At 39.4% G+C, this 17,319-nt stretch overlaps 1 protein-coding gene across 1 annotated transcript in view; it reads right to left on the bottom strand.

Annotated features, from left to right (window-relative positions):
- The window catches only part of Ndst3 (N-deacetylase and N-sulfotransferase 3), a 132,954-nt gene that overhangs the window by 9,338 nt on the left and 106,297 nt on the right, over positions 1-17,319 (bottom strand). The window contains exons 8-11 of the mRNA XM_051185558.1: positions 17,007-17,130; positions 12,825-12,999; positions 11,232-11,402; positions 9,225-9,334 (exon numbers count right to left, since the gene is read on the bottom strand). Coding sequence (XP_051041515.1) covers positions 9,225-9,334; positions 11,232-11,402; positions 12,825-12,999; positions 17,007-17,130 — 580 coding nt within the window. The remainder of the gene's footprint in view (positions 1-9,224; positions 9,335-11,231; positions 11,403-12,824; positions 13,000-17,006; positions 17,131-17,319) is intronic.

The following is a 17,319-nucleotide window of genomic DNA, read 5'->3' as shown; positions in this document are numbered from 1 at the left end:
TCTACTGCTACTGCTTGTAAAACCCCAAACCCAAACCAAACCACGATTAGACAGTCCTTGATTTCAATCTATTCTATCTTCTCTTGAACAAAGTCTTGTTATATAGTTCAGGATAATCTCAACAGCCCTCCTGCCTCAGCTTCCAAATGCTTAAATTATGGGTACATGTTACACAGCTAAGTCTAACTTTGTCATTTATTAATAATTCATTTTTTCAATAGCATGGATAGGCTAAATCAATTCATTTACCAGATGATAGGCATTTGGATTGTTTTTTGGTTTTACATATAATGAATAATGCTTCAATGAATATTTACTAATTTTAATTGACTTAGTCTTTTATTTATAATGAGATAGATTCCTATAAGCAAATTTGGACTGTTGTTGAGAATGTGTCTAATTTTCAAGAAACTACAAAACTCCTAGTCAAAGGGGCTATGCATTATGCCAGTATACAAAAAACTAGAAATCCTCATTATTGCCAAAATTTGGTATTATTTTTTGGGTCTATCCCCGTTTTGTTTGTTTTTTTAAAGTTCAGCTACTCCTTGGCATTGAGTGGTATCGAAATGTGATTTTAATTTTAATTTGTATCTTTCTGGCTACAAGTTCATGTGGAAAGTTACATTCAAAAATCTCTTGACCACATTCCAGAGCAGGCAACATTCCCAAGAGTAGCAGGGCAGCACAAACTAGACTCGATAGAAGTAATAAATAATAAATAAATAGAGAGAGAGAGAGATAAAGCTTAAAGTGTAGTGGGTAGAGAGATGAAGGTGGATATAAGAGGAGTGGGAATAAGAGGGTGAATATGATCAAATACATGACATGAATGTATCAAAGAATTAATAAAATACAAAAAACTCCATTTAAGGTTCAGATTAAAAAACAACAAAACAGTTTTTACATTTTATATACATATCTTATACACATGTTTTTGTGTTGTGCACACATTAGTGCAGTGACACATATGTGGATATGTGGACGCCAGAGGACAGCTTGTGGCTGTCAGCTCTTTCTTTCTACCATGAGGGATCTGGGGATCAAACTCAGGTTGTCAGGCTTTGAGGAAACAGCCTGTATCCTGTGAGTCATCTCCATAGCTCAGATTTCAGTTTTAAAGTCAGTAGATGTCTTTGGAGTCCTGCCTTCCCAACTTACTTGCTGGGTGACTTTTGGCTTATTTTTTCTGTGCTTTAGCACACACTTAAGGAAATGTTCAACATCCTTAGTCATCAGGGAAATCCAAAACAAAACTATTTTGAGATTTCATCTTACAGCAGTCAGAATGGCCAAGATCAATAAAACAAATGGTGGCTCATTTTGGAAAGGTTGTGGAAATCAGTATGGCAAATTCTCAGAAAATTAGGGATCAACCTACCTCAAAGACCCTGCAATGCCACTATTGGGCATGTATCCAAAGGAGGCACATTAACACCACAAGGACATTTGCTCAACTATGTTCATAGCAATATTATTTGTAATATCCATATCTTGGAAACAACCTAGATATTCATCAACTGAAGAATGGATAAAGAAAATGTGGTATATTTAGACAATGGAGTACTACTTAGCTGTAAGAAACAATGACATCCTAAAATTGGCAGGCAAAGGGACAGAACTAGAAAAAACCATCCTGAGTGATGTAACTGAAAACCAGAAAGATAAATATAGTATATACTCATTCATAACACATAAAGCAAAATATATCCAGTCTACAGTCTACAACCCCAGAGAAGCTAGAACCCGCTTCCAGAAACAGATGAAAGCAGATGCAGAAATCCACAACTAAACATTGGGCCAAGCTCCTGGAGTAAGAAGTGAGGGAGGAGCAAAAATATGAACAAAGGAGTCAAGATCATGATGGGGAAACCCACAGAATCAGCCGATTCAAGCTAGTGAGAGATCATTGACTCAGGTCTGACAAATGGGGAGGAACATAAGACCGAACTGGACTCCCTTAATGTAGGTGACAATGGTGTGGCTGGGACAATATATGAGGCCACTGGTAGTGGGTGCAAGATCTACTAATAACACTAATGCACAAACTGACTTAGTGGATCTCATTTTGTATGAGAGATACCTTGCCCCAGCCTAGCCTCAGGGGTGTGGTGGGTGGAGAGGTGCCTTGGTCCTGCCTCCACCAGATGATGGAGGCCTTACCTTCACTGAGGAACAGGTGGCAGGTGTGGGAGGGAGTGAGGAGAGCAAGAGGAGAGATGGGAAACTGGCATTGGAAAGAAAAAAAATTAATAAATAATTAACAAGTTTAACCTATAGGTATTTTGCTTATATATTATGGTTTCTGATTTTGTGTCTCTGTGGGATTTCTCTGTGTGTGGATGTGTGTGTTTCTGTGATCTATACCTTTCTTATGCTCTTTTTCTTTGGAGTTTTTTCTAAAGCTGTTCATTTGCTTTTTTTTTTTTAAGGTTTGTTTTAATTTTGTATTATTATCATAGTATTTACTTATTTATTTTTAGATGCCTGCCTATTTTCTATTAAGAAAGAATAAGAAAAGTTATGAATTTGGGTGGGTAGGGAGGTGGGCAGGATCTGGGGTGCATTATGGGAGGGGAAACCACAATCAGAATATATTATATGAAAAAAGGTCTATTTTCAATAAGAAGAGAAAGGAACCAACAGCACCAATCATAGTGTTCTTGTGATAATATATATATGATGTGTATCTACATATAAGATACCCAGTAAATAACTGTATACATTATAAATATTTATAAATATATCATAATCAATAGGCTGTTTTCTTGCCAACACTTAGCATTTTCTAGGTACTCTCTTATAGATAGACAACAGATTGTTGTTTTTATCATTACTTTTTTTTTTCTTTTTGGCAATTTTAACATGGCAGATTTTACTAAGCCTTACCAGCAGTGATTTGGGAGGACGTTCTGGCCAATATTTATTTGGCAGCAATTAAAGAGATACTAGAAGTTTTTCTGAATTATCAAGAGGGTTTAAAATTCCCTTGTGGGGAGAGCTCATGGACTACAGTCTGACAGCTGGGAAAACAGCATAGGACCCACCCAGACTCCCCGAACCAGGTGTTAATTAGTTAGGAGGGCTGGACAGTCTGTGGGACCTATGGTAATGGATCAGTATTTATCTCTAGTATTCGAATGGACTTTGGGAGCCCGTTCCACATAGAGGAATACTCCATCAGCCTATACACATGGGGGAGGGCCTGAACCCTGCTCCAAATGATATGACAGGCTTTGAAGACTCCCCATGGAAGGCCTCACCCTCCCTGGGGAGCAGGAAGGGGATGGGATGGGGGTTGGTGGAGGGAACAGGGGAGGACAGGAGAGAGAGGGAACTGGGATTGACATGTAAAGCCAGCTTGTTTCAAATTTAAATAAAAAAAATATCAAAAAACAATTCCCTTGTTATTCAGCCAAGCCTCAACCAGAAAACAAAACAAAACAAAAGATAAACATAGGCCATGTCAGTCCCTCTCCTTCACATTTTCATTGCCCACTATTGACATTTTCCAAGTGCATTAGTATTAAATATTCATACAACACAATCTGGTCTCATTAATCTGAACAAGTATGTCCCTGACTGAGAAATGAGCTTCAAGGTTAGCATTTTCAAAGGGAAGACATCTGCACACCAGTGATAATGCTGAATGCATATTGTCTTAGTTTGTTTGGGTTTTTATTGCTGTAGAGAGACACCATGACCACATCTACTTTTAGAAAGAAAGCATTTCATTGGGGTGGCTTGCTTATAGTTCAGAGGTTGGGGATCATGGTGGCATGCAGGCAGACATGGTGCTGGAGAAGTAGCTGAGAGTTGTACCTCTTGTAGGCAACAGGAAGTTGATTGTGATACTTGGCAGTATCCTGAGCATATGAAACCTCAAAGCCCACTCCCAGAGTGACACACTTCTTCTAACAAGGCCATACCCATTTCACCAAAGCTATACTTCCTAGACTATGGGGAACAATTACGTTCACACTACCACAGATATATAATTAAACATGCAATTAAATATAAATATCAAATGAAAAGTTGATACTTTTGATTTTGGTTTACATGAATTAGCATGATTGGTGTCTGGCTTTGTTATTCCTCTTTTCTCTCAAATGACTAGTCAGTTTCCTACACTATCTAAGAGTTTATGAAGTAGCACTACAGCAACTGTTTCAAAGGTCAGGGTTAAGCTTATGGTACAATTGTAATCTGATTGGACAATTCCTATTTATAGTGTTTTAGGTTCATACTGTATTTCAAATCACAAACTCATCAAAAGAGTCTGATTTAAAAAAAAAAATTCAAAACCCACTGTGTCAGTTAAAACATCACATATTATCTGGTGGTTCTGTGAAAAATTTAGAATTCTTGAACACTTTGCTCAGTAACTGTGGGAAGAAGTAATTTTGATTAATGAGGGGTTTTTGCCCGCTCTTGGGAAGTGCCTTTGATGCTAGAGTTTGCTTTACTGAAGATAATCAGCATAGGACCCTCCTCAAATATTTCTGCATGCCAAGATTGTATAGTAAACCCTGTGTGTAGACTGCCTCACATTTCCCTATTGCAATGTGTGTAAGCATTGGATTGATGGGGTTTATAGTTTACTACATCCATGGAGGACTTTAACCAAGAACAAAAATGCAGTAGTGATAATGACTTCAATCTTCTAGAAATGCTAAGTGTTGGGGCAGTACAATTGCTTATGGTACATTTCATTTTGCTCCTCCTTAGTACCAAAAGAGATACTCTTCACTATAATAAGTAGTAAGATAATAAACAATCTCAAGTATACACAGAATAGTCTCTTGGGAGTTGTGTCGATGGTATTTTGGAGATGCATTTCTCCTCCTGATTAGGCCCTGTTTTCAAAGCACTGAGAAACAGCTGCTGGGCCATAATGACTCTGCTAGGAGGAAGGAATTGTAAGGACAGGATCCAGATAAATAACCCAGAAGGGCACGGGGTGAGGAAAGAGCATTTTAAAGCAAGGGCAACGAGATGTATTGTCCAAATATCTTATAACAAGTGTACAGCTGGCTTTTACAAGCTGTGCCAGGCCAGTCAATGACTGACATGAAAATGTGGAAAGAAACAGCCTGGAAGTACATTATCTATGTCAGCAAGGAGACGGCTTGGGGAGCCCTGCTGGACTAGAAACAGCTCTCACAGATTACACCTGCTACTTTTCCCCTGTCATGTAAGAGAATCACAGAATGGGTAATTTTAGCTAGGTACATTCCAGGTGCACGGTGACACACATTCTTTGTATATGGCATGTTTCTTTGATATTCATTCTCTCAAGTTCACATTGCCTTTCCCAGCAATGGAGATGAATAAAAAAATCTTGCTTCTGAGCAGGGAGCAGAGAGGACAAACACGCAGCATGCAGGTCAAGGGCCATTCTATCCAGAAAAAGAAATGATGTCTTTATAGACTATTTTACTTCTTTTCTCTGAAACACAATGCTTTCCCAGATACCCTATAAAAAGATACAAAGAGAAGCCAACTTGAAATAGAAAATCGTTTAGAAAATAAACGCTTCCTTTTGAGAGAGATCCTTAGAGCAGAGTGCAGAAGGTAAGCCTGAATTCCTAACTGCAAACTAAAAGCACTGGGCTTTCTTTAAGGTTAAGTTGAATGTTAAATACTTAAAGCTAGTGTCTATCACTCGTTGAACTGAAACTCCACAAAACTGGTCATAGTAGCAGTATAGAAAACTAGCCCAGCGTGTGAATGGTAATGGCAAAGTAAGAGACTCCTGGGAAGAAAGCTCGGAACTCCAGAGTTACAGCATCCTTTGGCCTCTAAGCCACAGGCTCTACATACAGTTGGTACCTGATATAAGCAGTGTTTGATGTTTTTCTATCAACTCTTTACTGCAAGGGAGGCTGAAAGGAAAAAGAGACCGTTTTCTCCCTTTCTAAGTTGTCATGGAATAGAACGTTAACAGCAGAAGCAAACCCAGATGGTGAATGAACTGAGTTTTATCTAGGAGGTGTTGGAGGAGGGGTGACATGACCAAAGAAATGAATAATGATGATGATGATATTAAGTGTGGAGGAAAATAAAAAGGAATGAAGTTGGAAGGGGCTGCTTATGTGGGATGGATATGGAAGGAGTTAGGAGGAGGAGTGGGGAGGCAAATATGACTAAGACATATTACATGGGATTCTCAAATTAATAAGATGTTATATTTTAAGAAAAGAATAGTAGAAGTATTTCACAATATAGTAGTTTTAAGTTTCTCTAAGACTCAACCCATAAATCCCAGAATTAACGAAATGCATAGTGAGAATATGGTTTGTAGGCAGTCCATCTCGGTATCTCTGCTGAGTTACTCAGTTGAGATGGGAGCATGCTTAGGCTCATAACAGTGCCCCCACCCCCGCAATTAACCACTGAGACTTTTTTTGCTATATGACATTGTTTCTGAAAGTCACACAAAGGTCAGTTCATAAACCATGTCAGACATGGCTTCATGTCTGACATGAAGTCCAAGATGTCCCAATATCGCCTGTTAAGTGCGCTCTGCTCTTCCCCACTGTCTTAAGGTTATTATTGCTGTGATGAAACATCATGACTAAAGCAATGAGAAGGTTTATTTGGATTCCTCCTCCACATCATAGTTCATCATCAAAAAGTCAGGACAGGAACTCAAACAAGGCAGGAACCTAGAGGCAGCAGCAGAGACCATGGAGGGCTGCTGCTTACTGGCTTACTCATTATGGCTTGCTCAGAGACTAGGATAATGATTCCAGGGATGGCATGACCCACAATGGCCTGGGCCTTTCTCCATAATCAATAATTAAGAAAATGCCTTATAGCAGGATCTTAAGGAGACATTTTCTCAATTGAGATTCCCTCTTTTCAGATGACTATAGCTTGTGTCAAGTTGATATAAAACTAGGCAGGACATTATTTGTAATAGCCAGAACCTGGAAGCAACCTAGATGCCCCTCAACTGAAGAATGGATAGAGAAAATGTGGTACATTTACAAAAGGAGTACTACTTAGTGGAAAAAGCAATGGAATCTTGAAATTCCCAGGCAAGTAGATCGAATTAGAAGAAAGCATCCTGAATGAGGTCACAAAAAGACAAAAATGGCATGTACTCACTCGTATATGGATATTAGACATAGAGCAAAGGATTACCAGCCTATAATCCACATTGCCAGAGAAGCTAGGAAACAAGGAAGACCCTAAGAGAGACATATATGGTCTCCTGGAGAAGGGGAAAGAGACAAGATCTCCTGAGGAAATTGGGAGCATGGGGGGGGGGAGGGAGAGGGAATCAGGAGAAAGAAAAGGGGAGAAAAAGAGGAGAACATGAGGGAGCAGGAAGATTGAGTCAGGGGAAGAATAAAATAGAACAAGAAAAGAGATACCATAATAGATGGAGCCATTATAGGTTTTAAGAGAAATCTGGCACTAGGGAAGATCTACAAGGAAAACCCCAACTAACAATCTAAGCAATAGCAGAGAGGCTACCTTAAATGCCCTTTTCCTATAATGAGATTGATGACTACCTTATATGCCATCCTAGAGCCTTTATCCAGTAGCTGATGGAAACAGAATCAGACACCCACAGTTAAGCACTGGGCCAAACTCCTGAATTCCAGTTGTAGAGAGGGAGGAGTGATGGACAAAGGGGCAAAGAACATGCTGGAGAAACCCAGAGAAACAGTTGACCTGAACAAGGGGGAGCTCTTGGATATCAGACTGATAGCTGGCAAACCAGCATAGAACTGACCCAGACCCCCTGAACATGGGTGTCAGTTAGGAGGACTGGGCAGTCTATGGGTCCTCTGGTAGTGGAACAGTATTTATTGCCATTGTACTAATGGACTTTGGGAGCCCATTCCACATAGAGGGATACTCTCTCAGCCTAGACACATGGGGGAGGGCCTAGCCCTTCTCCAAATGATGTGACAGAATTTGAAGATTCCCCATGGAAGGCCTCACCCTCCTTGGGGAGCAGAAAGGGGATGGGATAGAAGGTTGGTGAAGGGCAGGGGAAGGTGGGAGGGAGAGGGAACTGGAATTGACATGTAAAATTGTTACTCACTTAAATTAAAAAAAGTATAGTAGCCTCTTCTAAGGTTCCTTGTTAGTTTAATGAGCCAGAACTAATTTTTTTCTCATGTTTCCTCCAGGGTAAATATGCCTAGTTAGGAATCAGGAAGACTTGAAGGTATGAGCAAGGGAGGTCAAGATCATGACAGAGAAATCTACAGAGACAGCTGAACCAAACTTGTGGAAACTCATGAACTCTAGAGCTACAGCTATGGAGACTCTAGGGAACTCTGTATGTGGGAGACAGCTGTGAAGCTTGGACTTTCAGAGGGAACCCTGACGGGAGATGTCATTCTGTAAATATGTTTCTCTTACTGGTTAAGGAATAAAGCACTGTTGGCAAATAGGAAGGCAAGATATGTGGGACTAGGAGACAAGGAGGATTCTGGGAGATATAGTAGGAGATACAAGATGTAGAGACTTGAGAGATCAGAGGTCTGGACTCTCTATCCGGTAAGATAAGTCCATGTGGAAACACTTAGATTAATAGAAATGGCTTCATATTTAAGACAGAGCTAGCCAATAAGAAACGCTAGTAACAGGCCAACAGCTTTATATCTAATATAGCGTCTCTGTGTGTTATTTGGGGCTGACATGGCAGTGAGACCAGGCTTGTGGGAAAACTGCTGGTAACAGGCCCCTGGCAGTAGGACCATGATATATACCTGGCACATGAGCTAGCCTGTTGGAGCTCTCTCCTTAGGGTGGGATACCATGATCTGTGGCAATGGGACCACAGTATGATCCCAGTACCTTAACTAGCTTGTTGGATCCCATTCCCTATGTTGGGATGCCATTCTCAGTCTTAATGCATGGGAAAGGGGCCTGGCCCTGCGCCAATCTGTTGTCCCAGACTATGTTGACTCCTAATAAGAGCCCTTACCTGTGAGGAGGAGTGGATTGGTGGTCAGCTAGAGGGGAGATGAAGGGGGGTGGGAGGGAGAACTGTAGTTGGAATGTAAAATGAAATAAAAAATATTAAAAAAAGGAAAAATAAAGAATCAGGAAGTCTTAGGACATTTCTCTGTCATGCTGTCTGAATGCTCTTTCTCAATTGTAGAGTGTTAACCAGCCAATCTTATCACCCAGCTACAATTTCTTTACAATCAGTTCTTTCCTGAAACTTCACAAAACTAATTAGAATACAAACTTACGTTAAAGCTTCGGAATAATTATAATGAGGCGAGACTCCTAGAAACTTCTGTACTTCATCCATCACTGTTGCAGGGTCAGTTCTTAGCTGCTGCCCGTCGATGATTAGCAGCTAAATTACCAAAATAATAATAAGGAAAAAAGACATAGATGTTGAAAAAATATGTGACAACTGTGTAATGACAGATTCATGTACTTATTCAGGTACTGTCCTTGGGGAGATGCATACATTTTTGGGAGGCGTAATCAAGTAATTTTCATTAGTGGCTTCTAAATAAGCCATGCTAATTAAGCATTCTGATATTATCTGAGAAGTCAGGAAAATGATATGAACGCCACAACAATAATGGGGAGAAAGTGTGGTCAGGAATGAGACTGAGAGATCACAACACAAGGGTTGCATCCCTCATGCTGGAATGGATGCCTGTAGTACAGAAGAAAGCTTTCAGTTATGTCAGGATTCTGTCTCACACCTCCAATCCTGTACTCAAGAGGCTAAGTCAGGAAGATCATGAGCTTAAGGCCAGGAGTAGGGTGAGGTCCTGTGCCTAAAGTAGCAATCACCATCACATCCTTGCTCTGACCCTACCCCCCAAACAAAAAGGTTGTAATAAGCTTAGGTTTAATGATACAGGGACCTATCACCTTCCAGTTCCATTCAGGAGCGGTATTTGAGAAACCCTTTCATAATTCATGAGGAAGGAGGCAGAATTTCCAGAGACCTGAACATGGGCAGAATGATGCTCAAGAAACAAATGGGGCCAGGTGGTGGTGACACATGCCTTTAATCCTAGCACCCAGGAGGCAGAGGCAGGTGGATCTCTGTGTTTGAGGCCAGCCTGATCTACAGAGTGAGTTCCAGGATGGTCAGGGTTACACAGAGAAACCCTGTTTTGAAAAACAACAACAACAAAAGAAATGAAGCAGATGGCTTAAGGGTTAAGAATTCATAACACTCTTGTAGAGGACCAGGGGTCAGTTCTTGGAATCCATATAAGGTGGTTCACAACTTCCTGTAACTCCAGTTTCATGTGGTCTGATGCTATCTTCTGGCCTCTGTGGGAACCCACAATCCACATAATAATAATGATAGTAATAATACATACATACATACATACATACATACATATATATATATATATATATTCTAACAGAGACCACACCTATAACACCAGCACTTGGGAGGCAGAAGCAGGAGGATTTTGTGGACATGAGGTCAGTTTGTGCTATAGAGAGAGATCCTGCCTCAAGAAAACAAATACCAATAAAACCCAAATCAAAAGAAACGATGGAAAGGAATTTGTTTCTCTGGTGAGTGGTGAAAGACTAAGTCACAAAGGCCATGATGGAAGGCATAGATCTTATCACCCAACTTTGTCGAAGACTCCTTTCCAGTGTTTTTGGTTAGTCTATATTCGATATTCATTAGAACTTACCATGATACAGACAGACTGTTACATCTAACAAGAAGTTACTCAGCTTTCATACACACCTAATGAAAATGAGCTGAGTATTTTGTTTTATTTAACTGCAATATGCTTAATTAGCTGTAAGTTGTTATTGCCATCATATAGCAAACATGATTTTATATCCACTGGACTCTCTTCTGATGTCACTGGGCTGCTTGTACAAGCTAGAGTAGGAACTACTGGGTATTTATGGGAGGTGATGCCAAGAAAAAGTGAAAAAAGCAAGGAATGAGAGGAAAAGGACTCATGACAGCTTTCAGAGAAAGCAAGGTGCTTCATCAACCAAAATGGAGTCTGTCTGGTCTGGTGAAGTCATCCCCTTTCATCAGGCTTCATTCATATCAGAACAGGACTTAGTCATTCAGGGATGGCATACTCTTAGAAAATTAACCCATTTTCTGACTTCTGCCTATTTTTCCCCCCTGCCAGTATCATTATTTGCAACTAAAGGATGGAACCTAGCAGTGTTTTAGCTGTGTCTGAGGCAAAGTCATCCAATTAAGAGACTGTTACATGCTGAAAATCCTGGTTGCTTCATACCTGAAAGGGAGGGAAATAAACAAGCCATCGCTCAATGTGGCTGGCATACCAGCCAGGGACCAGGCACCTCTTCTGCAGGGTGCGAAGTTCCCAGGGTGCATGGGGCCCAGCAGAGATCACTTCATAGAAGCTAAACTTCAGAGCTGCAGGGTCTTCATGGGATCGTTGATGCTACGATGGGAAGGTAGATAATGACATTAACTTCTACTGTAGGCATACATTATTTAAACCCGATCTTTCAACAAGTCTTAAAACTAAAGGAAGTAGGTACTCTCCTACTGGAGAGTTATTGTTTTGAAATTAATAAAAGATGAAACTGTGCTTGGAGTGTCAATGTTTAAAGTTAAGACAATGGTGAGGTCATACTGTTTGGGAACTTAGTAGAGGAAGAATTATTGTTGATAGGATTTTTTAACTAATAGTACTGAGTTTTCCCTCAGTTTGTACATTTTATTCTGAAAGTTCAAAACCTGTATTCACATTCCTTTGGCAGCCCATATTCGAACCAATCATCATGATCAGTAAATATCTCTAATAAACAAGCACCCAGCTGACCCTACCCTTAAGGTAGGTTTTGATTAGAAAGCCCCAACTGGCTACTTTAAATGGAGAGACTAATATAAACTCTGGAACACACATTATGTGAAATTACAGATCCTACCACACAGTGCCTAGAGTCTAAACATCACAGTTATTTTATCTAATGCCAACTTTTGTGGTGAACCAGAATAAGAAAATGTAGAATGTAGCAATTGAAATATGGAAATATTTCCTAATGGCTCCATCTCAGGCCCATGGGCTCAAGACAATTGCGTTTTAAATTGATCAATAAGCACTCAGGCACAGTTTTCAGGCTGCAGTTGTTCCCCACATCTAGTCGAATAGCAAATTTGCTGGGACTGGAATCCTGGTTACTGCATTGCTGCACTGAAGATTTTATCAGCATCTTCTCATTCACCATGCAGTGATGTATTTGCAATATTTATGATGTTTTGTTAGCTCAAAGCCTTGGAGCCTGTGTGTGTGTGTGTGTGTGTGTGTGTGTGTGTGTGTGTGTGTGTGTGTGTTCCCAATTTTCAGGGGTTAAGTGGTTGCCAAGCTCCAATTGTCTGCTTTCTTTTTGGGACAATTAAGGTGCATTTCTTTCTTTTCCCAAGATACATTTTGGAAAAAGTAGATGGCAGAAAATGAAATCTGCAAACTTTCAATTTTATGTAAAGTTTGGCTTGAGAGATGTCTCTGGGTTTGTCATAAAAATTGAGGCAAAGCTATGAATTTCTGTGATCTTATCTTTCCAGAATGGCTCCATGCTCTCTTGTATAGATGATCTTTATTGTTGCCTCTCTCGGTCGTCTATCCCTTCCTATGCCTCTGCTCCTAGTCTTTGTCACTAACCATCTCACAATGTGTCCTTCCACTTGTGAAGAAGGAGAGAGAGAGAGAGAGATAGAGATAGAGAGAGAGATGCATGTGTAATCACATGGACAGATGCACCCATTCAAAGATCTACCCTCCAAAGGAGGTAACAGTTTTCCAGGAAATGACTCTCCACTGTGCACCATCTCCTCTCTGTTGGGCACATCTTCTCCTTACCTGGTACCAGGAGTATGCTCTGTCCGATGGGTCAATGAGTATGGTGATGATCTTGGCTTTGGGGACTAGAGAAGCAGCCCTTTTAGGAGCTTCCTCTGAATGGAAGTAATTGGCACTCTTCTCAAACAGAAAGTCACTGGTGACATTAGATGGGACTGGGAAGAAATCCATGTACCTAGAAAGGAGTATTGTTCTTCAAAACAAGCCTCTCATGTTTATATGCTGGTGACTGAAGACATTAAAGGTGGCCAACAAATTCATCTCTTCCCTAAAAAACTGACAACCAAGCTTTGATTTAAGGCAGTTGTCCCTCCAGTTGTCAAAGGAAACACATTCACAACACTTGCAATGTCCTATACAATATTTTTTTGTTTTGTTTTGCTAAATTCCAGGAAAAATGTTATGGGAGAATAAAGATAGAAGAAAAAAATTGATCAAACTGTAGCTTCTGGGCAAAATGCAGGGAAACATAGAAACCAGTACAGAGACCCCAGATAAAAGAGAATGTGATAAAATAGAGGGTACATTTAGTTATAAGACGTTCAAAAGAATTCATACAAGATAGTTTTTGTTATAACAGTAAACAAATATCACTCCCACTGCTGTGTTTGGTACGTTTAATCATGGAATGTCAAAAGACAGAATGTGTCTGCCCAATTTTTTCCCATTAATATACAATGTTACAGTGTGTCTCTCTAGAATTTAGTGCAGAATCTTAATATTTCCTGGATATGAGAAGTGAAATCACTGGGAGTGTGAACTCAGACTGGCCTAAGCGTAGACATATAGACATTTACTTAACATTCCATTGGTACAAGAGTGATCAGGCATAGCTACACCAGCTTATGATGACTAATATTTCTATAGCAGTAAGGGCTTTTGTTCAAAATTGAATTTCTAGGACTCACGTTTTATATTAATGGCCTCACTCTACTCCCCTCCTCTTTTCAACTCACAAGCCACTACCACTTCAGGATGCCAGGACAGTTCAATAATTACTCAGCAAGAGTCATCAGCATTCACATGATGACTTCAGTTTATAGTGTGCTTCATTTCACCTGAAATGTCACATGACTTTTAATCTGGTAGGCTTCTGCTAGGATTCCAGCTGTTATTACAAGTGAATTATAACCGAGGTAACGGGCATCTAGACATCTAGAGCAACAAAATGTTGCTGCATGTTTTAGGCACTGCCCTTCTGTGCCAGCTATTTGGCTCTCCTTCAGAAGAAAAGAGATATGAAAACATTTGAGGGGTGCTTGATCTGCTCTCTCTTGTGGTGTACATTCTATTTATAGAAGCACCACATTTTGGCATTCTTATTTAGAAGCTTATACTACTTCAAGGGGCTAGGATTACCCTGAGTGTCTGACCCTATTTGCTACAATTATTTCGAACCTGCTTCTTCTGCAAAAGCATCCCCTCTCCAAAAAATGATGAATAAAATGGACAGAGGTGCTGACATTAGAAAGCTTTTAACATTGGAAGACATCCTACTTTCCCATCTGTATTTTGCCCCTGTAACATTTCAGGCTTTGAGCAGCCCTAAAAGTAGTCCTGGATATTGGATCTCTTGTGTTGATCATCCCTAGTCTCAGGTTTGCACAGAAAATGGGATACATTTTGTTCATCTATATTGCCACATTCATTAGCAGTTCAAAGGTTCAAAGATGCAGACACGAGAGAAAGTGTGATTAGTAAACTAGCAAATACAAGGGATTCTGGTCCACATTTCCTGAGTGGGACCTGGAGTTTTTCCCAGTAGGATTACTCCTGGAGATTAAATATTCAGGAGAGCCAAAGAATAAGCAAGCCCTTTACAGTGACTTCAGGGGTTACACATGAATGCAGGCCCCTCAAGCTTTCAGACTTCTGAAAAGAATAAGACTTGCACATCAAAAGAAAAATAATTCAGAAGATATACTTTTTGTAGTACTGTATATTTATTTGTAATTTTCACTGACAATGAACCTTTTCTTAATTTTTTAATGTCTGCATGTTATTCGTGTGTGTGTGTGTGTGTGTGTGTGTGTGTGTGTGTGTGTGTGTTTACCCCTGCATGTGGAGGTCAGAGCTTGATGTTAGATGCCTTCTCTATTATTCTCCACCTTGTTTTTTTTTTTTTTTTTTTTTTTTGAGACATGCTCCTTCACTGAATCTGTAACTGGCTGTTTAAGCTACACTACTAGCCAGCAAGTCCTCTGGGTTCCTTCTCTTTCCATCCCTAACAAGTATTTTTCATATTGAAACATCTTTCCCTGATCTGATCCTAATAAATTTTAACTGATTGTACTCAAAGCCAGGCTATAATTTTTGAGGTTACAAATGCTAACAGGGCTCTATGACTGTCTACATATCCATTGTAGCTTCCCACTCCACCCCTGTACATTGAAAATAATTTAAATCATAAAGCATAAAACTTAAATGCACGACTAAGTCAGGTATTTTTTCTGAGACTTTCTCACTGCAGGATTTGGCTATTTCATTAAAAATGGAATTTTAAAATTTTCATTTGGCCTATTTGTTTGTACTTTATTTGTATACTTAGGCTACTTATCAGTAAAGACAGACCTAGTTTTATCCAGATCTTAACACAAAAATCAGATCCACATTAGATTAATTGAATATAAGCAAATGTGGCCCCAGAACTCTGAGGTGCAAATCTCTAGCCCCATGGAATCAAAACCCCCAAATCACAGCTGATGGGGTGATGCTTCACAGGAAACCCAGACAATTTGTCTGGGAACACACCTGATGCTGTTGGGAGCAAAGCTGTAATTATAGTTACAAAATGACACTTGTAGTTACCATTATCTATTATTTGCATAAATTGCCTTTTATAATGTGTAATTTGTCAATCAAAAGTATTCAGGGTACTTTTGATGAGATGTATTTAGATCTATGATGCTTTTTTAATTTATTTACTTATGTTTTGCAGTTTGGGGCTTGAACTTATGTCCTGTACATACCAGGCAACACTTACCACTGAATTACATCCTTGGCCCTAGTGAGTTATATTTAGTTGTTTGTGTCATCTCTTTGTAAACTATTTGAAGATATTTTAATTTTTATCACAGTTTTGATACACATACATTATTAGCTTATGATAAAAAGGGTTTGCTTGCTATAATTTATGACCAAAATGAATAGTATTATATTTCAGTAATGTCAAGAATTTTACTAGTATTTACTCCTGGAGAAGAAGGACCTTATCCTGTCCTAATGTCAACGTTCTGTTCTATTTGAGAGAGTGGCTACAGAGGTTGAAGTAATTGTTAATTTATGTGATACCACATGGTTAGATAATATCCAATAACACTATGTGGAAGAATAGGCTACGAACTACAGGACATTTAGGTTACAACTTCTGTAGATGCTCAAATGATACTCACTTCATCAGTTTTCTACAGGTTACCCACAAAGTCCTCTTGAGATAGGTGATCCTTAGGAAACTGAGATCATGCAACAAGATCACATAGTCATAACCAAGAGGCTTGTGCTTATGATTACTCTACAGCGAATGCAGGAAGGTTATGTCTGTGCTATGGGAGGGTGCACTTTTCCATGATACTCAACATTCGACACCAATAGTTCATACTTCAAACACACTCTATGATCTACATGTTATTTTGTAACATCTACTTTTAACACATTTTAATAGCTTGTCCATATTTATATTATTACGTCTAATTTTAGTCATTTTCTTCATATACTTAACATATTTTAATTTTAACTCGATAAAAATTAATTTTTATTGATCCCTTTAAAATCATTTTATAGCTTTCATTATTCACTGTGTATACATTTCTACTTTTAGTTACTTTCCCCCCCTTTTTTTGTCAAAATATGATAGAAAATAATATATTCAGACCAGTATCACTTCATGAAAGGTGCACAAGGGCTTACCCTATTTCTATGAATGTACTTCTGCAATTACCTTCAAAGATCATTAGTGCCAACTAATACATGGTACTTCTGAGGCAAGAAACCCTCCCATTAACTGGAAAGCCTTACTAGGAACGACTTATGTGTCTTTATGGCCAAAATGGTTAGCCAGTTTCTAAGATGTGTTGCATGAATTTTATCTGTGGCCACAAACTTCTGTGTTTCTAAATATTAGCACCAAGTTTATACTGTGCACGGTACATATACTTTTAGATTTATACTAGTAACCCATCTTACCAATCAATCCCCCTGTGGTAGTTATTTCTATTAAAGAACTGTACCTCCTCAAAGGATTTTGGGCTGGGGGAGTTACTAAGGATGGAAGGATGCATAATCAGGAACAGACACAAGGCAGTGGTACCTGAAATGACAGCAGGGGTTAGAAATCAACAATCGGAAAAGACAGTTTCCTACGTTTAGTATTTCAGTCACTAATAAACTTAGTATTATAGTGGTCCAGGCAGATTCTTTCAATGTAATCCCCAGAAAACCCAAGAGACCACCTGCAGCTAATGGGACCTGCCTTCCTACCTATGGAGAGAGAGGGATG

This window comes from Phodopus roborovskii, unplaced genomic scaffold (assembly GCF_943737965.1).
Source record: "Phodopus roborovskii unplaced genomic scaffold, PHOROB, whole genome shotgun sequence".
Taxonomy (NCBI): Eukaryota; Metazoa; Chordata; class Mammalia; order Rodentia; family Cricetidae; genus Phodopus; species Phodopus roborovskii.
Note: the sequence above shows the minus strand (reverse complement) of the source record. Positions and strands in the feature narration are given on the sequence as shown.